This window comes from Lemur catta, chromosome 2 (genome assembly GCF_020740605.2).
Source record: "Lemur catta isolate mLemCat1 chromosome 2, mLemCat1.pri, whole genome shotgun sequence".
NCBI classification, from domain to species: domain Eukaryota; kingdom Metazoa; phylum Chordata; class Mammalia; order Primates; family Lemuridae; genus Lemur; species Lemur catta.
This window is the reverse complement of record NC_059129.1, coordinates 81,613,531-81,640,737: the sequence shown is the minus strand read 5'-3', so window position 1 is coordinate 81,640,737 and position 27,207 is coordinate 81,613,531. Positions and strand designations below refer to the sequence as shown.

At 36.2% G+C, this 27,207-nt stretch overlaps 1 protein-coding gene across 1 annotated transcript in view; it reads left to right on the top strand.

Annotated features, from left to right (window-relative positions):
- Positions 1-26,740, top strand: part of SNAP91 (synaptosome associated protein 91) — a 136,567-nt gene extending 109,827 nt beyond the window's left edge. The window contains exons 19-26 of the mRNA XM_045543960.1: positions 344-478; positions 2,460-2,609; positions 6,605-6,635; positions 7,534-7,645; positions 18,593-18,676; positions 19,320-19,424; positions 22,996-23,098; positions 25,342-26,740. Coding sequence (XP_045399916.1) covers positions 344-478; positions 2,460-2,609; positions 6,605-6,635; positions 7,534-7,645; positions 18,593-18,676; positions 19,320-19,424; positions 22,996-23,088 — 710 coding nt within the window. The 3' untranslated portion in view covers positions 23,089-23,098; positions 25,342-26,740. The remainder of the gene's footprint in view (positions 1-343; positions 479-2,459; positions 2,610-6,604; positions 6,636-7,533; positions 7,646-18,592; positions 18,677-19,319; positions 19,425-22,995; positions 23,099-25,341) is intronic.
- The last annotated feature ends 467 nt before the right edge of the window (positions 26,741-27,207 follow it).

The following is a 27,207-nucleotide window of genomic DNA, read 5'->3' as shown; positions in this document are numbered from 1 at the left end:
TCAATGTAATGAAGATAATTATATGAATTTTAACCCTAGTGATACTTTCTGTGCTTTAAGTACTTCATTGTAATAATAGATTTGGTTGCCACAAGTTCTCTTAATACGGGTATATATTCTTGCGTGCTATTTTATTTCTAATTAAATTAAAGCTCTCATTAATACATGACACATATCAAGATATTGTACTTTAAAAAAGAACTTTTTCTGGTTTCATTGACTGCTAATCTACCTTCACTTGATTTCTTTTTGGTTTTCCATAACTTTTACTAACTTTGTTTTTATAACCTTTACCCACCTTTAGTTTTTTCTGCTTATATTTTTCTGGACATTTTTTTTTCAGGATTTGGGGGTTCTTTCATGGCCCCTTCTCCATCACCAGTGACTCCAGCTCAGAATAACCTGCTACAGCCCAATTTTGAGGCAGCTTTTGGAACAACGCCTTCAACTTCTAGCAGCAGCTCCTTTGATCCATCAGGTGAGGCAGTGACTTTCAAACATTCTTTTCATTTGTCTTGATAATAATATATACCACCTAAGGTTAGTATGTTACCAGGAAATTTACAGCAAGCGGATATTGAGTGATAACCTGGTTTTCAAAACTTCAATACATCTCTCATTCTGTAACTTAGTAAAGATTTCCAGTACACTCTGGTAGCTTTAAGAATAACCTGCGATCTTTTCTGTGTTTCTGTTTTTGATTTTTAGCAGAAATCTACCTTAACACGCACACCATCTATTTGCATGAGCTCACATACACATGGTTTAGAGAGGTTAAGGAAAAACAAATGCTTTGTACTAAATCTTTGCATAGTGTCTGAATATGTGAACACTCCCAATGCTGTTGCTTACACCCTCTGAAGCCTGCATGGCCCTCAGTTTTATGAAAGTGAGACACAGATAGTATTCTTTGCCTGCCTTTAACCTTTCATCACTGCTGTCATTTTGTTTGTATTCTCTTCCATTCTGTTCTTCCCATGCTGGGTCCTTACTACAAATTTTCAATTGGTGAGTTTTTGGCAATTAAATGTGTTTCAGAAACACCCTAAATATTTCCCATGCCTGACAATTTGATTGCTTCTATTGCCAGTGCCTAGTTGAATGCTGTCCTTTTTCGCTTTAGAATTATGTATAGTAGTGTTTATGGTAGATATGCATAGTTTTTTGATAAAATTTAACAACCACAAAGTTTTTGACATAGATAAGATATTAGAAATATCTTATGGAAATACTATGAGTCTGCATTTTGAGTGATTTTTTTGTGTTTTAGAACCGAACAAATGGTGATTTGTCACAAGATGATCAGGAACCATCAAGGGTGGCATTTGATTCCTAATACTTAAAATAGTGTTTAACTTAAGTATCCTCTTAAAGTTAGACCCAGAAGAGATTGCTGTATTGAGAGAGAAAAAAAATCAAAATTGTTACTTCTAAAATATGATCAACTGGCCGGGCACAGTAGCTCACAAATATACTCCCAGCACTTTGGGAGGCTGAGGAGGATCACTTGAGCCAGGAGTTTGAGACCAGCCTGGACAACAAAATAAATAAATAAATAAAAATAAATTAGCCAAGTGTGGTGGTACACGTCTGTAGTCCTAACTACTTGGGAGGCTGGGGCAGGAGGATAACTGGAGCCCAGGAGTTCAAAATTACAGTATTCTATGATTACACCACTGTACTGCAGCCTGGGTGACAGATGAAGATCCTGTCTCTAAAAAATAACATAAACTGAAAATAAATAAAATACGATAAACTCTTTTTTAGATACTTATTTATTACTGGGTGCTGACCACTAGATCAGATTTTGTTTTGATGCTAATTTCATAGGAAATTAGAAGATGCAATCTTCTTTTCTCATTTAAGAATTGTTTTAAAAGTAAGCATCTTAGGTTTTTGGAGTAAATCACTTAGGCTTTGCTATAAAGCCCTACCATTTTTAATAAAAAGTGTTTTAGTGATTGTTTTTAATAAAAGTAACAAAGACTACCACTTATTTGAGTGCCTATGTAGAGCAAGCATTGTAAAAAAAAAAAAAAACACATATATCATCTAATTTAATCTTCACAACACAGCCATGTATTAGTGGTACTCTCCCCATTTACATATGAGAACACTAAAAAGTTCAGAGAGTAACTTTCTGAAAGCCATACAGCTAGTGAGGCAAGCAGCTGAATTGGAGCCCAATTCTGGCTGCAAAATGTGTGTTCCTTCCTGTACATTACACAGATTTTTTTTCCGTCATTGCTCATGTTCATTAGTATTTCCATACTTTTTGAGTAGAAATATGTAGACATGTTTTTCTTGGTGTTGTAGTCACAAAAAGTGTGAATTACATGCCTTCTTTGATAAGATTGTATATTCGTTTGTTTCCATAGTTTTACAAAAGACAATTTCACTTTAATTCTGCATATGGTATTTTTTTCAATTTTTCTGAACCTAGTCTATTTGATTTCCAGTGTTTGATGGTCTAGGTGATCTTTTGATGCCAACCATGGCACCAGCCGGGCAGCCTGCACCTGTCTCAATGGTACCACCCAGTCCCGCCATGGCAGCCAGCAAAGCCCTTGGGAGTGATCTTGATTCATCGCTTGCCAGCTTAGTAGGCAGTGAGTAATCTAGTTTCCTTTAACTGAACCATATGTGAACTGATTTTTTTCTTCCTCACTATCTTCTCATATGTTTTGTTTCTGGATTCACTTATGGGTAAGTATATCAAGGAATAGATAGAAATACATGATGCGTTACCCAGTGCAGTTTCTTGGAAGACAAACAGCTGCTATACCATTGTCTCATAAGCAATACCCAGGCCCTGGTTAGTCTAAATTACTGAGATATAACTAGGGAGCACATACAAGTATGAAACCACTGCATTATGCATAATAAGGAATTAATTTTTCCATTTCTTTGGAAATAAGAACATTGAGTAACTTACATTAAATTTAGTATATTTACAAATTTAGTATCCAAATGAGTTTCAGTCATTCATTTAACAAATATTTATCGAGCACTAAGCATTATTCCAGGCTCCAGAAATAAATGAGTGAACAAAACAGATAAAAATTTTTGTTCTGATGGAGCTTGGGAAGGGCAGAGACAAACTTTAAGATAAGTAAATTCTATAGTATGTTAGATCATAAGTTCCATGGGGGGAAAACAGAACAGACAAAGGGGAGTTGGGAGTGCTACAGGGTGAGAGAGTAAGCCTCACTGAGGAAGTAAAATTTGAGCAAAGATTTTGAAGGTAAAGGAATGATTATGTGGCTATATGAAAAACATTTGCAGGCAAATAAAATAAATAGTCGGTGCAAAGACATTGGGGAGAAGTTTGCCTGGCAGATTGAAGGAACATCAAGGACTGACTACTGGCTGGAGCTGAGTAAGTGAAGGAGAGAGTCCTAGGAGACGAGAGTAGCTATTATTGTAAAGGTTGGCCTTTGCTTTTAACTCCAAATTTGATTTTTTTATTAAGGTGAATGGGTTTGCCATTGCAGATATATTTCATTATTTAAGGCAGTATCAAAAGTTGAACAGATCGTTGATACAGACTTCTTTACCTATGCATTTTCCTATGGATGTACTTTTTGTTTCTCATTCATTACCTTTTGCCTGAACAACCATGAAAATGCTTTTATGATACCCATGCAGAGGTTACTTGCATATTTCCCCCTGCTCTAAAATTTCATCTCACTGAATGATTGCTTTTTGTAGATACTATAGTGTACTACCTAGATCCCCCTTCAGAAATAAAGGACTCATACCTCCAGACAACAGCACACAGCCTTTAACGGTCAACCACCATTGAGAATTATCTCAGCTTTAAAAAGCTAACCCACTAGAACAATAGCCAAACAATTTTGAAAAAGAAGGAAAAATTTGGAGGACTGACATTTTCCAATTTCAGAACTTCTACAAAGCTACAGTAATCATGACAAATGGTACTGGCATCATGATAGACATATATAAACCAATGGAATAGAATAAAAAGCCCAGAAATAAATTCTCATGTATAAAGTCAAATGATTTTTGAGAAGGGTGCCAAGACCATTCAATAAGGTAAAAGACAGTCTTTTCAGAAAATTGTTCTGGGATAACTAGGTAGCCTCATGGAAAAGAATGAAGTTGGACCCCTTTCTTATACCAAGAAAATTCATTCAAAACTGATCACAGAACTACATGTAAGAGCTAAAACTATAAAACTCTCAGAAAATGTAGGAGTAAATCTTCCTGAGCTTAGATCATGTAATGTTTGGTTTCTTAGATATAACACCAAAAGTACAAGCAACAACAGAAAAAAAAATAGATAAGACAACTTCAAAATTAAACACCTTAGTGCTATAGGTGATACCATTAAGAAAGTGAAAGGGCACACCACAGAATGGGAGAAAATATTTGCAAATCATTTAACAGATAAGGCACTTGTACCCAGAATAAAGAACTCTTTCAACTCAATAGTGAAAAGACAAATAATGTAATTTTAAAATGGGAAAGGATTTGAGTGGACATTTCTCCAAAGAACACATACATGTGGCTAATATGCACATGCAAAAATGGTCACCACTAGTCATCAATGAAATGCAAATCAAACCCATATAATCTCCATCTCAGAGCCTTCTTCCCAGGGGACCTGCCCTGCAACAGAGGCCCAGGCCCTCAGCTTAGCAGTCTCATCTGCCACAGAAATGTGAGAAAGGATTCGTGTATACATCTACGACACGTTTCTACTTATTTTCAATTTCTCACGTGAACAGGCACAAATATTTGGTTTAGCTTTTTAATTTTTTAATACACATAGATTTAATTTTTTGGTCAAATTTAAAAATAAGTTTAAAAAGTGAAGTTTTTAGTCTTTTAAAAACAAAAAATGACTGAAATTATGGATAATCATTTCTATATTGTGTTCAGTTAATATACACCTTATTCTATTTTGTAATGCCAAGATTTGGTAAGAAATAAATATTAATATCATTCTCTAGCAGTGTAGTCCTCCAACCCCTGAGCCATGGACCAGTAACGTCCGTGACTTGTTAGGAACTGGGCTGCACAGCAGGAGGTGAGTGGCAGGTGAGCAAGTGAAGCTTCATCTGCATTTACAGCTGCTCCCCATCACCAGCATCACCACCCGAGCTCCACCTCCTGTCAGATCAGCAGCAGCATTAGCTTCTCATGGGAGTGCAAACCCTACTGTAAACTGAGCATGCAAAGGATCTAGGTTGCTGCTCCTTATGAGAATCTAATGCCTGATGTTCTGAGTGGAGCTGAGGCAGTTTCCCCCCCACAGTCTATGGAAAAATTGTCTTCCATGAAACCAATCCGTGGTGACAAAATGGTTGGTGACCACTGCTCTAACACATCAGTGCTGCAACTGACTAGGGCCTTTGTACTGGCCGTTCCCTCAGCCTGACTCTCCCCCCCAGATCTGTGCTCAGCCTTGCCAGAGTCTCGTCCTCTCCATGAGGCCTTCCCCAAGCACCCTGTGTAATACTATCCGCCCCCACTCTCATCATACCCCCATCCCCCTTACCCTGCTTTTCCTTTTCCCTTTTCCATAGGCTTTCTGTATCATAGCCTTCTATAATAGCAGTCTGTGTAATTTACTTTTTTATCATTTTATTGTTTATCATGTCTCACACCATTAGAATACAGGTTCCTCCAGGATAGGGATCTTTGATTATTTTCTTCCCTGGTATGTCCCAAGTGCCTAGAACAATGCCCGGTGTATGTAGAGGCTCAATAAATATTTGCCATAAATGAATTTGTCATAAATGAATTGAGATTAGAGCAGAATGATTAAGCCAGCTGTGTCTGAGGTTTCCAAGACCACCACCCACATTCACGAGTTCACTGGGACTTGTGGGACTCAGCACATCTGTGTGCTAAGATTTATTACAGCAGCATAATAGAGATACACAGCTGGATCATAAGGGAAAAAGACAAGCAGGGTCTGGAAGAATCCACATGCAGACTTCCTGATGCTCTATATTTCCCATGAGGAAAAGAACACATACTTCCCCCAGCAATGAAAATACAGCAACATGTGTGAAAATACAGCAACATGTGTGAAAATACAGCAGCACATTTCTGCCCAAGGATGCCCTTTAGAGACTCAACACACAGGGTTTTTATTGGACACTGTTCACATAGGCTCTCCCTGCTTGGCATGTACCAAAATTCCAGACTTGCAGAAGGAAAGCAGGTGTTCAGCACAAACCCAGTTGTTTGTACAGTTTAAGCACAGTGAGCTACCCTTATCACTTAGGGAAAGTTTATCTCAGTGTCGAGAACTGTTTACTAGCCAAGCTCCCAGACACCAGCTTCACAGGCCTTTCTAAGATAGCAGCAGTCTCAAGGCAGCTATATTTACTCTTTTGTGGACACCAATTGGCCTTTAAATATCATCCTTATGTTTAACAAGAAGTAAAAGAAAATTTAAAATTTATGGATATGTTTCCTAACATAGTTTCTTTTTAATATAACTGAATGCAGTCATTCCCAAGCAGAATAAGGACTTTTTCTAGACCTCTGATTCTTTAGTCTTTTAAAAGTCACATCATATAAGCTAAGTATAGAGGTTTAAATTCTTTTTTCTTTTGTCCATTTATAGATCTTGGAATTTCTGGTACCACATCAAAAAAGTAAGTGTCTTGAAATTATTTGGTTTCCTTTTGACAATATATTTGTATTAATTTGAGACTATCCAACATTGTACTTATTGGAGTAATTATTCATTCTCAAGCTAGGTAATTTCACAATTGGTTTTGTTTTTTTTTTTTTTTTTTGGACTTATGTTATTGTTATTCTACTGGAACCTCCAAACTGTTACTTTGCAATGAAAAGGAATAATCTATTTCAATCTCCAAGATTGTCACTAGGTTATATCTAGAAATATTTGGAAATTGTGGTTTGAATATTTTAATAGCTTTAAATTCTAGATTCATTACAATATTCCTAGATAACATTGATTTTTAAGAGTCTTTCATAGAGTATCAATTTTAAGGAAGGATAGCAACAATGATAAACCATATGCCCCTTTTTTAAATGTATATTTTGTCATTGATATTGGATACATTTTACAGTAGATGGTGTCTTGCAATCACTGTAAAGTTGGTGTAGTCATAATATAATTATGGGTGAAACCGTCTGTAGAACCCTCTAAGATCCAGAAAGGGCCATCATAAGTGCATCTTAAATTCATCAAAATATAGGTATATAGTATTTATGATAGATTTGTAATTTTTTATAACAAATGAGGAATTCAATTGAATTTTCTGGCATGTTTTTCTATTATAGGTGATAGGAAATTCCTATTACTATTGAGGCCCAGACTCTAAATTATTTTTTTCAAATGCTTTTGAGCTTTCTTAGGTATAACATGGTAAGACTCCTCTGTAAGTTTCTTTATTACTGTACCACTTGACTCAAACAAACTGCTTCTAAACCCAAATAAAAGAATCCAAAGAGCCCCACATCATTTTGTTTCTGATTTGTGTTTTTTTATTTGTTTATTTGCTTGTTTTGAATGTTTGATCTTAGGGGAGATCTTCAATGGAATGCTGGAGAGAAAAAGTTGACTGGTGGAGCCAACTGGCAGCCAAAAGTAGCTCCGGCGACATGGTCCGCAGGTGTCCCGTCAAGCGCACCTTTGGTATGTAGCAGTCAGAGGCCAGGCCGGTGCTGGCAGTTTGCCAGTTTCCAAATGTGTAGGGCAGGGTGCATTTTGGTAACTTTGTTACTGTACTTTTCCATCAACACCAAAAAATATAAGCAAGATGCAAAATTTACCAAAATGCAAATTCCATTGACTTTATCATAATAAAGTTTATGACCCGTTTTTTTATTTTAAATACTTTGAAATAATGTTTATGCTCCTTCTATGTATGTAAAATTATGGAAATGATTTTTCAAAAGTATTTAATATCATTAACCATTATACATTTTATCATGTTTCTTGCCCAAATTTCCCGATTGTCTTAATAAGTAATGAAAATTTTTTTTCTTACCAGAAAGATTGGGCAGTTTTCTATTGTGTAAGTGAAATTCGTTTTTAAAGCTCTACTACTTCTGCTCACCATTTTAAAAATTGAAACTACTAACACCCATATTTTCTATAATGTTTAAATAGGTTCCATTTTAGTATTTTAAATTTCTATTAATATATTAATACTGTCATTCACTCTGGGAAAGAACATATCGCTGAAAATAAAGACTAATTATTGCTTTGTGAAATTTGCCAGCACAAAAAGAACATGTTTCCAGGAAAGCTAGATATACTATTTTTCTATATATGCCCCATATTTAGTAAAACTAGGCTAGTCCCTGTTTCCCAAGCTCACTGGCAGTTTCCACCTTTGCTTACCACCTCCACCTGTCTAAACCATACCCATCTCTAAGGCTCTCTTGATACCATCCTTTCCTTTTTGCCTGAATTAATTCCTAACCATCCTTCACCACTCCCATCCAAACAAACATGCATGGAAGTAAATTAATATGAGTTTGAATAAAAACCTTTTAGAAAGACTCTATTAAAAATATTGTGTTCCAAAAATTAAACACCTGGGTTTTGGAATTTAGCACACATTTTCTTTTAGTTTTATAAATAGTCATTTTTTAATATATAAACAGTTTTATAAATAGTATAAGTTCAAACCAATCTTTAAAACGGCCTTTTAAATCCAGAATTTGCCACTAAGCAATGCTAAAAGTATTAAATTACAATTTATATATAGTTTCTACAGGAAAATACATTCTGTGCTCAGACCTGGGTTCTCAAAACCCGTTTCCTTTGGTCTCCACACTCTCTCCACACTTTGTGGTATTTGTAAGAGAGCAGGAAATCTCTGCTCTTATGTCCTCTGCCTTTGGTGAGTTCACAGTCTGAAAGAATTTAGATTTAAGAACTGGTTTCTAACAGATAACCATGAGAAAATGACCTATTGTATCTAGGTATTCATCTCTATAAATCTTTGTATGCATTACTTTAAAACAGTACTTGAGGACAGTTTTTGCCTTTTGCTATAAATTAAAGAGTTTTATTTTAATTTTTACAACGGATATTTAGTATAAAGCTACAAATCTCTCTTAAACTGACATATGCCTAAGATGACCGTAATATTTATTTCCAAACCAGGACTGTTTGAGGGTCAAAGGGACTATAATTATCACCCAGGACCCCAAGCATTTACTTGTGCCTGGTGGCCCAGACGCTGAGACCATAAGCAGGTAGCACTCTGGCCTGGGGGCCTGCATTCTATTCTTAAGTACAGAATCATTTGAGAGCCTCTGTTTTGCTGTGGGTAGGGAGAAAGGGATTCAGTAAAGGTAAATAAAATCCCTAAAGACAGAAAAAAACTTCTTTACAACTGATCTTCTAAGTCTATTCATACTAGGTAATGACATTAAATCTCACAATATATATTATCATTAGCAAAGGAGAGGAATTACTTTTCCTATTCTCTTCTGTGCAAATTAGGGAGGCCTTATATGCTGCTTTGAGGAGTTTATACTTTAGTGGTGTTGCCCTTATCAGCAGGATAAAATTTATTTTTTCACAGGGTGGTGTCAGAACCTTCACTAGAATAGCACGGTCTGAAGTGGAGTACAGGGGATTAGACGCAATGGTGGTGAGAACACTGCTATCTGGCAGATCAACTGTAGGTTAAAAAAAAATGTTGAGAGCCTGAAGTGAAGCTAGAAAGGAAGAGAAGAAAGCAAATTCCCAGGTAGATTCCACCCACCTGGGGATCACTGTGAAGAAGGCAAGCAGGGGAGGTGACCCAGGTTTCTCTATGGGGCAGTTTGCTAAATAAAAGAGGCCATTCCCAGAAAGGAACAAAGGAGAAGCACTTTAAAAATAGTATTAAGTTGGAGAACTTCCTTGGCCATCACCCACCTCCCCACCCCAAGATCAAGGTTTTAACTGTACAAGGTTAAGAATGTGTCAGGTCTTTAATTAACAACCATTTTGTGTCTACAGGATAAGAAAACTGCCAGCTGATTGGCGGGCACTGTCACTGAGACTGAGATTAATATTCTCATATTTTTTTACCCTAAACTCCTTGTTTTTGTTTATGAAGCAGAAAATTTCTAATTATTGCTAATTAAACTCCAGAAAGTTACATATGGTAGGTTTTAATATAAAGTATACACAGCAGCTGTGGAAAGAAAAAATAGAACAACAGAAACAATTTATTACAATGGCAGAGTTATGTATAGTTTTATTTCCTTTATTTTCCTTAACATTTTAGGCCACTAGATAAAGGCTTTTGTATACATAGTTATTTTATCTTTATTAATTCTTAGTCTTATTTATAGTCTTTTATAAATTCACCATCATTTACTCTATTTCTTTTTACAAAGCTCTTCTTTCTTAACAGAGCTCTGGCTTTGCTTATACCCAAGAACCCATTCTGAGGGCCTCTGGCTTTCTCATACATCCCCCTGCACCCACCCCCATTCCCTCGTAAGACATCTCTTCGTTGATAGTCTCTTTCTAAGAACATTCGAGAAAAAGAAGAGAGACACCAGAAACTCGTGCTTCAGAAGCAGCAAAGCAGTGTTTCAAAATTTTCCTGGTAATCAGCAGCCTTTGCTTTTGAGAAAGAGGTGAAAGCAGTAAATGTGGGAATAGAGATCCTTTTGCTGCCTATTAAGGTTTTTATTGATAGATAAGAACTAAGGTTACTTTTCCCACCTTATTTCAAATTTCCCTTTTTTGCTACTTAGAAATGCAGATATAAAATTTTTCAGATCACAGAACCCAAATTAGATCTAGCAACCTTAAAAGGGCTTGAATATTTGAAATATGTCTGCTAACAGGCTCTGTCATCATGCCCATTAGCAGCCCTGTGTTTCTTGGGTTACTTAAGCCTATCTTCCAATGCATAGCAGACCTGTTAAGTTTTCATCATAAAAACTGGAAAGATACTTGCAATTCAGAAATATGTGCATTTTGCAGGAAGGTCACTATTGAAACTTGGGACAAAATAAATTTAGCAGAGTTTATTTGAGCAGAGAACAATTTACAAATCAGGTAGCACTCAGACCCAGAAGAGGTGTGGAGAGCTCTGACACTACAGCATGGGGAGCAAGCTTTGGTAGGCTGACATGGAAGTAAGACAAAATATATTTGATTGGTTAAAATAGAAAAATCCTGGTTAGAAATTAGTTGGTGATTTCTGATTGGTCAAGTGTCTAATTAGAGGTTAGCTGGCAGTTTCTGATTGGTAAAGTCTCTGGTTACATTTTATTCTTTCGCTGGGTTTCTGTTTGCTTATGTGGGAACTTAAAGTGCTAGAACTGTCCCAGTCTAATGGCATCTCAATTAAAATTTTTTATCACCACAGAATCTAAGAGTTAATCTACCATTTTAGCAAAATGGCAAACTTAGACGATCTCTTTAAATTATTTGACTCATTTCTTTGATCAAGAATTTCTACAAGTTCATTTAATTTTGATAACTAATAAAACCTTTTTCATAACCTTAAGTCTTAATGATGCAATTTGGGTCTGATAAATAACCTACCACCTAGCCTATTGAAATGATGGGTAAAGAGTAAATCTGAAATGTAATCTTTGTAGGTATTTTTTTTTCGTTTGAAAATTTTTTTATCGAGGGAAAATTCATAAAACACATTTACCATTTTAACAATTTTAAAGTGTACAAATTTAGTGATTATTAGTATATTTACAATGTTGTGAAACCATCACCATTGTCTAATTCCAGAACATTTCCATCACCCCAAGAAGAAACACAGTCCTTTCCACTTTTCCCCTCTTCCTATCCCCTGATATCTAATAATTTACTCTCTTTTTCTGTTGATTTGCCTATTCTGTTTATATTTCATGTAAACAAAATATTATACTTTAAATAATATGTAGCCTTTTGTGCCTGCCTTCTTTCCCTTAGCCTAATGTTTTCAAACTTTATCTATGTTGTAGCATGTATCAGTACTTCATTCATTTTTATGGCTGAATATAGAACATTGCATTGAGATACCATATTTTGTTTATCCATTCATCAATTGATGGACATTTGTGTTGTTTCTATTACACATAATAATAGGATGCTTCTGTTATTTATATACAAGTTTTTGTGTGAACATATGTCCTCAATTCTTTTGGGTATATACTTAGGAATGGAATTGCTGGGTCCTGTGTAACTCTATGTTTAACTTCTTGAGGAACTGCCAAACTTTTCTATAGCAGCTGCATCATTTCACAGTTCCACCAGCAATACATAGAGTTTCAATTTTTCTATATCCTCCCTAACACTTGTTATTTTCCATTTCATTGTTTATTACATCATCCTAGTGAGCATGAAGTGGTTTTTTGTTGTGGTTTTGATGTGCATTTCCCTAATGGCTAATGATGTTGAACATCTTTGCCTGTGTTTATTGGCCATTTGTATACCTTCTTTAGAGAAATATCTACTCACATTGTAGGAAAAATTATTTTTTCCTACTATCCTCCTAGGTTCTCTGGCTGGGGCCCTATAAATTGGACAGACCAAAGACAAATTAGCAAGAGTAAAATAAGCAGAAGTTCATCAGCATGTGTACATCATGCTTATACGTGAGAGCACTCAGGATGAATAACTCAAAAGATTGATTAGAACATGGGCTTATATAGCATCTTAGCAGAGGAATGATAAATTTTTAGAGAAGTGACCAGACAAATAAAAAGGACTTTGAGAAACTAGAATAGCCAATATATGGGAAGCTAATGGTAGATAAAGGCCAGTTAGTAAAGTTTATTGTGAAGTTTCCTCTGGTGTCCTCTACAGGTTCATCATGGTTTAAAGTTGTCTCTGGTGAGGAACTTTTGTCCTTCCTAATAGAGAGGAGAGAAGAAACATCTCTAAATTATGTCCCAAATAGAGGGATTGCAGAGAAATTTTCTTGTGTATGTTTCTTTTCAGCTGCCTTCAGCTCAAAATAATTCTTATGCCAAAGTGGCATATTTTGGGATGGCATATTCTGCTACCCTATGACATCCTTTGCCCATTTTATAATTGGGTTTCTTTTTATTGTGGAGTTTAGAAGAGATCTTTATATATTCTGGATACTCTTAATAAATGGTCATAAGATATATGACTTGCAAATATTTTCTCTCATTCTGTGAGCTATGTTTTTGTTTTCTTGATAGTGTCCTTTGATGCATAAAAGTTTTTAATTTTGGTAAAATCTAATTTGTCTTATTTTTGTTTTATTGCTTGTGCTTTTGGTATCATATTTAAGAAACCAATGTCTTAATCCAAGGTCTTGAAGTTTTTTACCTGTGTTTTTTCTTTTTTCTTTTCTTTTTTTTTTTTTTTTTTTTGAGACAGAGTCTCGCTTTGTTGCCCAAGCTAGAGTGAGTTGCCACGGCATCAGCCTAGCTCACAGCAACCTCAAACTCCTGGGCTTAAACGATCCTACTGCCTCAGCCTCCCGAGTAGCTGGGACTACAGGCATGTGCCACCACGCCCAGCTAATTTTTTTTCTATATAGATTTTTAGCTGTCCAAATCATTTCTTTCTATTTTTGGTAGAGACAGGGTCTCACTCTTGCTCAGGCTGGTTTCGAACTCCTGACCTCAAGCAATCCACTCACCTCGGCCTCCCAGAGTGCTAGGATTACAGGCGTGAGCCACCACGCCCGGCCTGTTTTTTCTAAGAGTTTCCTAGTTCTATCTTTTACATTAAGTCTTTGACTTATTTTGAGCTCATTTGTTTTATATGGTGTGAGATAGGAGTCCAAATTCATTGTGTCATGTGGAAATTCAGTTGTCTTAGAATCACTTGTTGAAAAGACTATATTTCTCCATTAATTGGTCTCGATACTCATCAAAAATCAATTGACCATAGATATATGGCTTTATTTCCAGACTGTTTATTCTGTTGTATTGTTCTGTATGTCTGTCCTTATGCCAGTACTACATTGTTTTGATGAATGTAGCTTTGTATTAAGTTTTGAAACCAGGAAGTATGAGTCTTCCAAATTTTTTGTTCTTTTTTAAGACTGTTTTGGCTATTCTGATTCCCTTGAATTTCCATATCAATTTTAGGTTCAGATTGTCCATTTTTCCAAAAAAGGGATTTGAAATTTTGATAGGGATTACCTTGAATCTGTGTAGTAATTTGCAAATTATTGCCATCTTAACAATAGTAAGTCTTCCAATCCATGAACAAAGGGTATCTTTCCATTTATTTAGTTCTTCTTTAATTTCTTTCAACAGTGTTTTAACTTCTTTTGTTAAATTTATTCCTAAATATTTTATTATTTTTTGTGCTATTTTAAATGGAATCATTTTCATAATTACATTTTTGGATTGTTTATTGATAATGTACAATGAACACTACACTGATTTTTGTATATTGATCTTGTATTCTGCAACTTTGATTAACTTGTTTATTAGCTTTAATAATTTTTATATATGAATTATTTAGGGTCTTCTATATATAAATCATGTCATCTATGAATAGTTATATTCCTTCCTTTCCTATCTTCATGATATTTCTTTCTTTTTCCTACTAATTGCCCTAACTAGAATTTCCAGTACATCCTTGTCTTGTTCTTAGGAAGAAAGATTTCAGTCATTCACCACTAAGTATGATGTTAGCTGTGGGTTTTTTGTAGATGCCCTTTATCAAGTGGGGGAATTTCCCTTCTATTTTTAGTATGTTGAGATTTTTTGTGTGTTTGTTTGTTTTTGGTCATGAAAGATTTTAGTCAATTGCTTTTTCTGCATCTATTAAGATGATCATTGTTGTGATTTTTTCTAATTTGGTCCTGAGGTCTCTCTTAGGAGAGTGGCTATAAACCCTAGCCTTGCCTGGACAGGGCTCCAGAGGAGGCGATTGTGGTTGTGTGCCTTTCACAGGATACTTCTTTATTCTGATGTATGGCCTAATGCCTACGTATCTGACCTGTGACCAGGTATCTCTCTCACAGGAAATTTGTTAATACTGGCAAATGCCCTTGTGGCTTTTGTGTGACCTGTGCCCAGTGTATTCCCACCAAAATAGCCACTCTCTAGGAGAGCCCTGATCTGGAAATAAGATACTATAGATTCAGGTGTGTCAGGTAACACATAGAAGAGGCAGCACAACAAAACATGTGAAATAACATAAGCAGTTTTATTACTTATAGATTCCAGAGAAGAGGGTAACACACCTCTCAAAGCCAATGGGAAGGAAGGAGCCATCCAGGACACATGTATTCAACCACTGGGTGAGGAGCAAGAGAGGGAGAGTGAGGGGCCTGTGGGCCAAAACCTTTATTGGGGTCCAGGACATAACTGAAGCAGGTTTCCCATGGGGAGTTTTCATTTGTGGGTTTACAGCAAGTAGGCACAAGTTCCATGTAGTCACAGTGTAACTGAGAGGTGGTCATTGTGGAATATCTGCACAGCTATGCAGGATGTGGGGGTCAGTGGGGTGAAACAAGTAGGTTATATCTAGGTGTCCCATAGGGAGGTGATCATCAGCAGATGGTTTTATAAGACAGATATCTGGATGACCACCTTGAGGAACTAGGAGAAGACAGAGAACTAGAAACTGTGTCGAGAGTGACTAAGCCCTGCTTCTAATAGGAGAAAGTTAAAGCTATAACCAAAATATATGCTGAGGTAACGTAAAATTGTAAGAATTCAGGATAATCCTGTATTTTTTTCTTTTATTTTATTACTGTGGTATATTGCATTGATTAATTTCCATCTATTAAGCCAACCTTGCATTCCTGGGATAAACTCCACTTGGCCATGGTGTATAATCCTTTTAATCTCTGCTAGATTCTGTATGCTAGTATTTTGTTGAAGATTTTTGTGTCAATATTCATAAAGGATATTGGTCTGTAGTTTTCCTTGTGATATCTTGGTTTGGCTTTGGTATCAGGGTAATACTGGCATCAAAGAATGATTAAGAAGTGTTCCCCCCTTCTGTTTTTTTGGAGAGCTTGAGAAGAATTGATATTCATTGTTTATGCATTTGGTACAATTACCCAGTGAAGCCATCTAGTTCTTGGCTTTTCTTTGATGGAAGTTTTGTGCTTACTGATTAATTTCTTTACTTGTTATATATCTATTCAGATTTTCTATTTCTTATTGAGTCAGTTTGGGTAGTTTGTGTCTTTCTAGAAACTTGACCATTTTGTTAAGGTTATATAATGTTTTAGCATATAATTACTCATAATACTTCTTCATAATCCTTTTTATTTCTGTAAGTTTGGTAGTAGTGCTACCACTTCCTTTCCCAATTTTGTCCATTTGAGCGTCTCTCTTTTTGTCTTGGTTTTTCTAGCTAAAAGTTTGTCAATCTGATTGAATTTTTCCAAGAGGAAATTTTTTTGTCTCTTTGATGTTCTCTTTTGTTTTTCCATTCTTTATTTCACTTATATTCACTCTAATCATTATTATTGGCTTCCTCTGGGCTTACTTTGGATTTAGTTTGCTCTTCTCTTTTCTAGTTTCTTTTTCCGAGACAGAGTCTTGCTCTGTTGCCCAGGCTAGAGTGGCATGGCATCAACCTAGCTCACAGCAGCCTCAAACTGCTGGGGTCAAGCGATCCTCCTGCCTCAGCCTCCCTAGTAGCTGGGACTACAAGGTGCACACCACCACACCTGACTAATTTTTTCTATTTTTAGTTGCCTGGCTAAGTTTTTCTATTCTTAGTAGAGACAGGGTCTCATTCTTGCTCAGGCTGATCTTGAACTCCTAACCTCAAGCGGTCCTCCCACCTTGGCCTCCCAAAGTGCTAGGATTATAGGTGTGAGCCACCGTGCCTGGCCTTTTCTAGTTTCTTAAGGTGGAAGATTAGGTTATTGATTTGAGATCTTTCTCTTGTGTATGGGCCATACATTCTCGTCTCTTTGTATGCTTTGTGAGTTTTTATTGAAATGTGGGCTTTTGAATGTTATCATGTGGCAACTCAGGAAATCAGATTCTACCCCCTCCTAAGGGTTTATTGTTGCTACTTTTTATATTTGTTGTTTAGTGACCATTCTGAACTAATTCTGTAAAGTCTGTGTTCTTTGTCATGTGTGACCATTGAAGTCTCTGTTCCTTTAGCTAACTGGTCAGCTAATGATTGGACAGATATTTCTTAAACTCCTGGAACCAAAAATATCTCCCAGTCTTTGCAGAGGGACTCTCTGTGTATGTGTGTTGGGGCATGTCTTCAATCTCAACCAGGCAGTTTACAGTTCTACCTTAGCCTTCACTTACTGCTTGTGCAGAGCCTCAAGGTTAGCCTGAGGTAAGAGCTTGAGTCCTTCTGAAACCTTCCCTGAGCATGTGCACAGCCCTGGGCATGTGCATGGCCTTCTAAATACCCAGGATTACGTTTGAGCTTTTCAACCCTTAACTCACAAAGTGTCTCATTTCCCAGCCTGTCCTCCTAAGCTTTTTATTTATTCTACCTGTTACTCACTGCCTTAGATAGCAACAACTCAAATATTTGCCTATATTGTCCACAAATGTCTTCAGGTAATGACTTTAGTACTAGGTGCATTCCCAGTTAGGCAAGACAAAGACGAGCCTTTTAAGGCAGTCTTTCCAGAGAGCCACCTAGACAGGACAGAGCAAATAATTAAATATATCCTGCTCCCTCTTATATACTCTCATTGGGAATGTATGATATTTTTAAGACTACAGCCAAGCTAAAGAACAGAGGATGGGATTGAGGTTTGTTAAAAGGCCACAAAGCTCCCTGTTCTTACCAGAATCAGCAGTTTCTTGAAAAAGTACTTCCTGGATTGCTATAAGCTTTTAGTTAGTTTCTAGAGTTCTAAAAAGTTGATTCTGACAATTGTTGCCTATTTTTTCATTGCTTTTATGGTTGGGGTGACTTTTGAAATTTCTTACTCCACCATTTTTGCTGATATCACTACACTGTTTTCTTTTTTAATTAGGTTTTCTCTGATGGTTACTTTAAATGTACAGGATTGCAGTGGTGTTAATTTCAAACAAAAGGGGAGTATTAGGGGGCTTTGACATAAGACTGAAAACTGTTAGACCTGTATCTGAAATGGGATATGCATGCTATATTTCATATAGTCTTCTAAATGCTTTCTAACACTTAGAATTAATTTTGGTCTTTGTGCATATGTACAACAATCAAAAGTCAGAAAGCAGCAAGAATAACACAGAAAAGAATAATATAAAAATGAGAGGTATGGAAAGCAAGCATTGAAATGTAAGTGAAATCATGATCCTCAAATGTCTAACTGAATACCTCTTAGAGGATACAATGGTAGGAAAAGACAAGGTTAAGGAAATTTGACTCATTTCCAGCGAGGACAGGTCTAAGGAGATAGGGGACGCCCAATACTGCACATAAGCTGCGGGCCAGCAAGCCCAAAAGATGTCACAGCAGTGAACATCAAGTCAGTAACCTTGTTTACATCATCACCGTGGTACTAGAGCCTCTTCTTTTTAATTTAAAACAATTTCTCTACATATCCACACATACATATTTGAGATGCATACATTTTTAAATTATATTCTGTTATTTTAAAACAAAATTATGTTGGTTGTTTTTGTTTATTGTTGTGTGTGTGTGTTTGTGTTTTGTGTGGTGTGTGTGTGTGTGTGTGTGTGTGTGTGTGTGTGTGTATAGCAAGGAGCTGTACCTCCAACCAGTTCAGTTCCTCCTGTTGCCGGGGCCCCATCGGTTGGACAACCTGGAGCAGGATTTGGAATGGTGAGTGATGACCTGTGCTAAAAATTGCAATCAATATATGTAAGTTCTGTGCCAAATCCCAAATTAACAAGTATTCCTGTAGAATAGAATTCTTCCCAAAATGCAGTAAGTAAAACTTAATTAAGTCATCTGCTTTAGACCTTCAGTAGTCTACATATGAAGTGATAACATCAATTATAAAATACTTCAATTCCACCATCAAATTAATTTCTATAGTACATTGTTATGTCATTTTTGTAATAATATTTACCAAACATAATCTTAGCTTAATCATCAAAATCAACCTTTAAATTACCGTACTAGGACTTTTTACTTATCACTTTTACTACCAGCCAAATTTAGGGTCATCTTTGGTAAAGAAAGAAGTTTTATCTCTTCAAAAATTATGCTTACGTAAGACGGTAAATAAACAACCAAGCTCGGGTGGGATGAGGGTGCTGTGTGGCCGACCAGGCCCTGGCCCACCTGCCAATGTGATGCTCTCCCAGCCACCAGCCTCATGGTGCGCAGAGTTGAAAATTACAAATATTACTTTCTCACGGTTGTGGGTTCCTCAAAAGTTGTCAGAAGCACATAAAAGCCATCAGCGTCAGAGTATTGCCTAGAAATTCCACTCACTCGCTGAACCCCTCTTCCTCTTCAGCCTCCTGCTGGGACGGGCATGCCCATGATGCCGCAGCAGCCTGTCATGTTCGCACAGCCCATGATGAGGCCGCCCTTTGGAGCTGCCGCCGTACCTGGCACGCAGGTCAGTTTCCCAAATGTCCACAGATCAGCAGCATTAACTAATAAGTATAGAACTTCCAGTGGCAAGCTGTTTAAAGTGTGTTTTTACCTAATACAGTACTCACACCTGTTGCTTCAGAAGTAATGGGAGCATGGCAGACAGATTAGCAATAGTGTGAGGTTTGGAGAAAAATGATAGAAATAATTAACTGACCTAAGGTCCCTCCATTCTTTTCCTACTTAATTGAAGAATGGTTCTTGAGAACAACCAGACAGAGCATCCAAGACATATGTCCCAGAGAAATGAGTGCTTCTGATCCATAGTTTTATTATGTTATTAATTATTGTTTTTTATTCTCAGAGTTAGCCAAAAAAGTTAGAGGCACAGTCCTCCAGACTGCCAAGTCTGCCCGAGACTTGTGACACTAACCACAATGAGTTTGCCAAACTGCAGAGTCTGTGGGAACACATACTTTGTCCCCATAAGAATCCCCTCATCTCAGACAGCAGGCACAAGGTTGGGGGTCCCCAGGGCCACCTTCACTTCAGACCAGCTGGCTACAAATTTAAGCTTTTCCATGGCCACCCTCAAATTCCCTCAAATTAATCATGGTACTCAGAAAAATGCTAAACTTATGATTGTAGTTTGATTGTAGTAGAAGGATACAAATTAGACCCAGCTATAGGAAGAGAAGCACAGGAATCATCTGGGAGTGTTCCAGAAATGAAGCTTCTTTGTCTTCAGGGATGTGTTCTGGCATCAATGTGTGACAGTGCCCATACAGTATTGCTTACTCAGGAAGCTCACCCAGGCTTCAGTGTCCAGAGTTATTGAGGCTTCATTATGTAGGAATGATTGGTTGAATTATTACCCACTTAGTCAAATGCAGTCTCCAACCCTCCTCCCTCCCTGGAGATCAGGCTGGCATCATGCCCCAAAGACCCAACCCTCTAATCACATGGTTGGTCTCTCTGGCGTGGCCAGCCTCCACTCTGAGTCACCTTGTTAGGATAAACTATTAGCTTTGGTTTCAGGAGCCCACCACGAATAACAAAGACATTCCTATCACTCAGAAAATTACAAGAGTTTAGAGGTTACCTGGTAGGATTCTGGGCAAAGGGAAAACCTCTCTACAGGAGAGGCTGAATTTCTTACCACACAACATGCCACTTCCATTTATAAAGACAGATGCCCAAATCTATGGACTTTGTGGAACCGTTTTGCTGCCAGGAGTGCTAGTCATACCAATGAGTCACCCTTTCTTGATTCCTCTTTTAAATTGTCTGGCCAAAGTGGTAGAACCAAAGAGGTTTTCACTATGAGCAATGGATTTGGACAGAGTCAGAACACAAAATTATAACGTTAGTATGAGCATGCTAAGCAAACTAAACCAAATAGCTCAAATATATTTTAATGATATCAGAAAATGGTTTTACTGCTATAATATTTTTTAACTTACCAAATAAGTATTTACATCATCTTATCCAGAGGATGCCTACTGTGAACTTTGCGAATATACTTTAATCTTTCTGCTTCTTTGATCTATCTCTAAATCTATCCTCCATCTGTTCCCAAAATTTGCTTTTGGCTTCTTCACTTTAACCCCTCAAAAGCCATAGTGACCAGGAGAATAATGGTAGGTTTTGAAAGAGAGAATTTAGAGTGTGAGAAGCACTTGCCTTCATGGCCATAACCCACGCTCTGGCTTCAGGAGAAATTTTCCATTCTGCTCGAAGACTAATGAATCCAGCCTAGAGTTGTTTTGACAGAGAATGAGGAAGGTTTTAGGTATAATGGTTGGGGTTAAGTTTAACTTAGCTATACTTAAATTCTAAGGGATCTCATTTGTCATGAATATTTCCTTGATGGTTGAATAGATCCATGACTATCTATCACCTTTTTGAGAAAAAGAAGGATGTTTCTGTTATTAAGAACTTGGAACAATATTATTTAGATTTTTTTTAACCTTATGGTATTTGGCATAGTGACAGCTTTAGAAATAAATTAATACAATTTTATTACTTAAGGCAGTTATTTTTCTTGTATAATACCAGGGTTAGCATCAATTTATTTACTTAATTTTTGAAGAATGAAAATGAAAAATAGATAATACAATGAAAGCACATTGTTTTAATCAGTAATTGAATTTATAGTAAGTTGGGGAATGACATACCATATTTCTACAATTTTTAGATCTTTCTTATATCAGAGAAGCAACATAATTATACTAGAGAATAAAAAAAACATGAGTTTGTAGCTTCAGAAAGCAAAACAGTTTTTCATTACCGATGCCTAGACTATCCCACTATTCTTTAATTGGTTGGTATCATGATATTGTCATCTCATCTAATTATTTATTACTTATGGACCAATCAATCCTTGAGTTTCTTATCTTCCAAGCAACTTCAAACATTACGTGTATTTCTCAAGGTATTTCTATGAAACATTATTCCAGTTTTAAACATAAAAATTTGGCTGACAGATAATGCAGTCAGTCAGTAGTTTCTAGACATAGGAACAAATATCAAAATCCATACTTCTGGAACTCTGTTGACTGAACATGCCCCCTAGCCCCATAGTTCCATCATGTTACTACAAGCATAGGAGATTAATTAGACTCAAAGCATAGATGTCGACTATTACTCTATACAGACTATGTGAGATTTTTCAAGGCCTTATATCTTAATATTCCTGTAAAAGCCTGCTCCCTGAAGTCTGTCACACATGAAAAAATAGTGTAGGTTTTTGTTAAACAGAAACAAGGTAAGTTAATTATTTTTGCCAGAAGTTCAGTATGATTCTTTCCTCTAGTATTTAATAGTTTTATCCTCCCCTCACAACCCCCAAAAGCTGGATAGGTTATAGTAGAATTTAGTGGCATTGGCCAGGCACGGTGGTTCACGCCTGTTAATCCTAGCACTCTGGGAGGCCGAGGCGGGTGGATCGCTCGAGGTCACGAGGTCAGGAGTTCGAGAATTTAGTGGCATTCACTACTAGGAAACTACTTGGTCATCTGAAACAAACAATGCCCTCAAACTTGACTGACTTTTACTTAAAATAATTTCTATGAAATGCAAGTATATTTAGCTAATAATTTTAAGTAATTTCTTAAGTGGCTTTCTACAAACTGTTTCCTTTCAATTTTTCCTTCCAATTCACTGTCACTATATGAAAAGCTATTTAGATTGCTTTATTAGTATAGTGGTACTAATAACTCAAAGTAAAAATGCCTTTGTAGAGAGATATCAATTGTCATTTGTTTGCTTTACTTTATATTCATAATATCTTTATGTGACTAGTTTTTCATATCTTCCCTAACTCATACCCGTATTGTTCTACCAGAGTCCCTAAATTTTACTTTGGCTAAATCTGATGTCAGAGAATTTAAAGAAAGCCAAATATCAGTTGAAGTGTATTTTACCAATCCAAAATTAAACACAACACTATGACTAAGTAGAACAAAGTAGATTTTGTAAGCCTTTAACCATCTAATCTGCATGTTTGTTTTCTGTGGTATGTTCCGCCTAATGCTTATCTATCTCTCTGTTTGCTTTCTATTTCTGTTCTTTGGGGCTGGCTTTTCCCCCATTAGCTTTCTCCAAGCCCTACACCTGCCACTCAGAGTCCCAAGAAACCTCCAGCAAAGGACCCATTAGCGGATCTTAACATCAAGGATTTCTTGTAAACAATTTAAGGTATCTGATATTGAGCTTTTCCTGTGGGCTATAATAATAAGCTATACAATGCTTAGCTATTTCAGATATATTTGTTATTTCTGTGTTTCGAATAGCTGTGTGTAATAGTAATAATTTGAGTGGTTTTACTGTTAAAATTGATGTTGAAAGCTATCTTTATCAATCAATTTTTTAAATCTTAATTTATAAAACTGGGAGGGAACGAAATCTCCAAATTGTCCTTATCCTGGAAAGCACAAAAATTAGACTTAAAAGCAAAAAGTTGCCCAAGCTACTTGGTAAATTAGAAAATTACCACTTTATCATATAATAACTGGAAATTATAAAAAGCTAATATTTATAATATTGCATTTAGAAGTCATCTAAGAATATATTTGGGTATATAATTGTATTTTCATTTTGTTTATCCTTCTTTTGCCATGTAAAGTAAAGCTTAGATTGTTACCCTCTGCATCTCTGCATTCAAGCAGAATTTTGAATTTCTAATATTCTAGTTTTAAATTTCACGAATTTCATATCATTTATGAAATGATTAATGGTGAACTTACAGGTAGAAATTGATGAAGGAAAAATGTTTATTATTAACCCAGCACCTAACACACTGGGTAGGTTCTCAGCATATAACTTGCTAAATGGATGAACAGTAATTTGCTTATTTATTTATTTATTTATTTATTTATTTATTGATGAACAGTAATTTACACAGTACTTTTCACATCCACTTCCCAGTCATTAACTTCTTTGATCTCCTAAGTAGAACAGGTGCCCAACCTTTTTGGCACCAGGGACCACTTTCATGGAAGACAACGTTTCCATGGACCTGGGGGCAGGAGAGGATGTTTTGGGATGATTCAAGTCCATTACATTTATTGTACACTTTGTTTCTATTATTATTACATTGTAACGTATAACGAAACAATTATACAACTCACCGTAATGCAGAATCTGATTCCTCCACTGATCTGACAGGAGGCGGGGCTCAGGCGGGGAGTGAGCGGTGGGGAGCGGCTATAAATACAAATGAAGCTTTGCTCGCTCCTAACCAGTCACAGACCAGTACCAGCCTGTGGCCCAGAGGTTGGGGACCACAGAAGTAGAAGATCGAAATCCTGTGATATAAACTAGCCAGATGTTTTTGCCCCCATTTCACAGCTAAAAGAACTGATCCCTGAGCATTAAGTGATTTGCCCAAAGTCTCACAGGGAGAACAGTAAGAGCGTTGAAGTTCTTGGACCACTGTCCAGTGTTATTTTCATTATACATCTACTGCCTATATTTATTAAAAACTTTCCCTCATGCCTGCTAAGATTTTTGTGGATTCCTGCTTTATGGGGTTTTTTTTCATATACAATATTAATAATAATATTTTCAGGTCTTACTTTCTCACCAAGTAATTTCTCCTTGTGCTCAACTTTCCTATTCCACTTTGGGTTAGCTAATGTAAGTATAAGTAAGATAATGAGCACTTATTAAAGTTTCAGGAGTGACCGAGGAAACTGTACAGACCAGCCTTTTATCCACCTCTTCTTTAGTAAATATTGCTCTTATCATATGCCAGGAACTTTGATAAGTACAGGAAACAACAGATGCTGAGACAGTCCCTGCCCTAAGTGATTCTCAGGAGGCAGAAAGGGAGAGAGGGACTAAGACTGACTATTTATGAAAAAGAAGTACTTAGGCAGCCAAGCCTTAAGACCCCAGGGAGCAATTTCTGGCAGAAATGTCAGTGAAGCACGAATTAGCCAGGGACATAAGTGGGGAGAGGCAGAGAAAAGGCATTGAGTTACCAGGAATATCTCCCTTCTCTTTTCCTCTGTCACTAGTTCAACTGTTTAGTAAGTGAGTCATTGAACCTCGTAACTGAATTAGAGGAAAAAATAATGGAAGTTACTGCCATGCCACCCCGTTTTTTTTTGGCTGCTCTTTTTTAAATGTTAGCTACTCTTAATTGGTATTGGATGTCTTACTAAAATTTCTAATAAGTATCTAAATTTCAAATTTTTGTTGATATAATTTTTATCTAAAATGAAAGTATACATCAAAAGTTGTTTTAAAATTTTCTGACTGAAAATTTAAGCTTGTTTTAAAGAATTGTGAAAAGTTTATCATTGTGAATTTAACACAGAAACCATCTGTGTGAAAGTTTTTTGTGGTAACTATGAAATGCAATTGTAAGGCAGGCAAAATGTTTGAGGTGTGTGGAATAGTCTTGTTTTCTAATTCAAGTACTTTTTTCTTTACAGCTGCAATTTTTGTGACCGAATAGGGAAAAAAATGAGTTTGGAGACTTCAAACAAGGTTGATGCTCAGAGTTTCAAAGTGAGCCACCAGTACCAAACCCAATGCTTAGTCATAACTTCTCTTCCAAAACGTGTAGCACAGCCGTGAAAGTGAACATTAGGAATGTGTACTACCATAGCTGTTATCCCTACTCTCGAAATCGTAGTGTATTTGGGTTATTTGTGTTGTACGACGTAAACAATGAATGGATGTTTCTGATGCCTTTAGTGCTTTTCTGACCTCGCCCATGGAAGGATGACACAGCTGTTGTATGGTGAGCCATTTAGAAAGATGTGTCTGTGTTTTCGAAGGTTTCAATGTACATACAACTTTTGGACAAACCCTAAACACTCCCCATAAATTCTCTTTTCTTCTGTATCTCTGTTACAAGCATAGTGTGATAATATCAGATAGTAAGGAAAACACTCTTAAATATACAAAACTTTTTTCTGTGTGGAGTACATTTTTCCAATCACAGGAACTTCAACTGTTGTGAGAAATGTTTATTTTTGTGGCACTGTATATGTTAAGAAATTTTATTTTAAAAAATATAAAGGTTAACGTCCATAATAAATACTTCTCCTTGAAGCTACCTTGTCAAGAATGAAAAATTCTATGGGAGGAATTCCCTATTTATCACTGCTATATTAAAATATATATATTTTAATTATATTTGACAGATTTTGCATCTAAATTGACCTATTTATTCATTCTTGATTAAACGCACTGAAAAGTAAAGGGTCCGTTTCTATCATGTCCGTGAAAATGCAATTAGAGATGTGCTATTCAAGTGATTGTGAAGGCACCCCAAGGTATATCTGTAATCTAAAGATTACTGCAAATATTTTTACTTTACTGTGGGTTTTATGTACACCTGTTAATTTAGTATTTCTTTGTGTGTTCTGTAAACTAGTGTTCTTCCATCCTTCAATTGAGCTCAAAGTAGGTTTTGTTGTACCATTGTGATTAGGATTTAAACTAATTGAGAGAATTGTATTCTTTACTGTACATATTGTATTCTTTAATTTTTAATTTGTTGTCATACTGTCTGTGCTGATGGCTTGGCTTAAGATTTTGATGCATAAATGAGGTCACTGTTGATCAGTGTTGCTAGTGGCTTGGCAGCTCTTCGTAAAAGCATATTGGGTTGGAAAGGTGTTTGCCTATTTTTCAAATTATTTAATAGCTGTATGGTACCATTTAAAAGTGGTTGTATCTGAATTTACTGTGGGGATAACATACACTGTAATGGGGAAAAATTACCTAAAACCAATTTCAAAATGGCTTTTCTTTGTATTTCGGTTGAAAAACCCAGTGCATGTACGCCCTCTGAGATGCAATAAACACCTTGAACAAAGAAAATGCAAACATAACCTTTCTCTCTTTGATTACTTTTTAGGGAAAAGGTCTGTTTCAAATGACACACATGCCATACACAAAATACTGAAGATTTTAAAATATTTGGGATGAGAAGTGCTATCCATACTGATACCATTTTGATTATTGTACAAAAAATTAAGAAGGGAAAAAAGAGCAATTTTAATGAGTTTTCATCAAACTTAGGACTCCATGGCTGCTGCTAAATAATTGAAATTTCATATTTCAAAATATAAATGTATTTTGGGGGTGAACTTTCTTTTCAAATATGTAAAGTCTTATAATTGTTTTTATGAGAATTCTCCATGGAAGTTGAAGAATAATATGACTTTAGGTTATAATTTACTTACACATTTGCATAGCTATATACCCTCACCCCAAATCCAGATTAGTCTATTTTAATAAAATTGAGTGACTTTATGCCTGGAACTACATTGTTAGTCTCAAAAAGT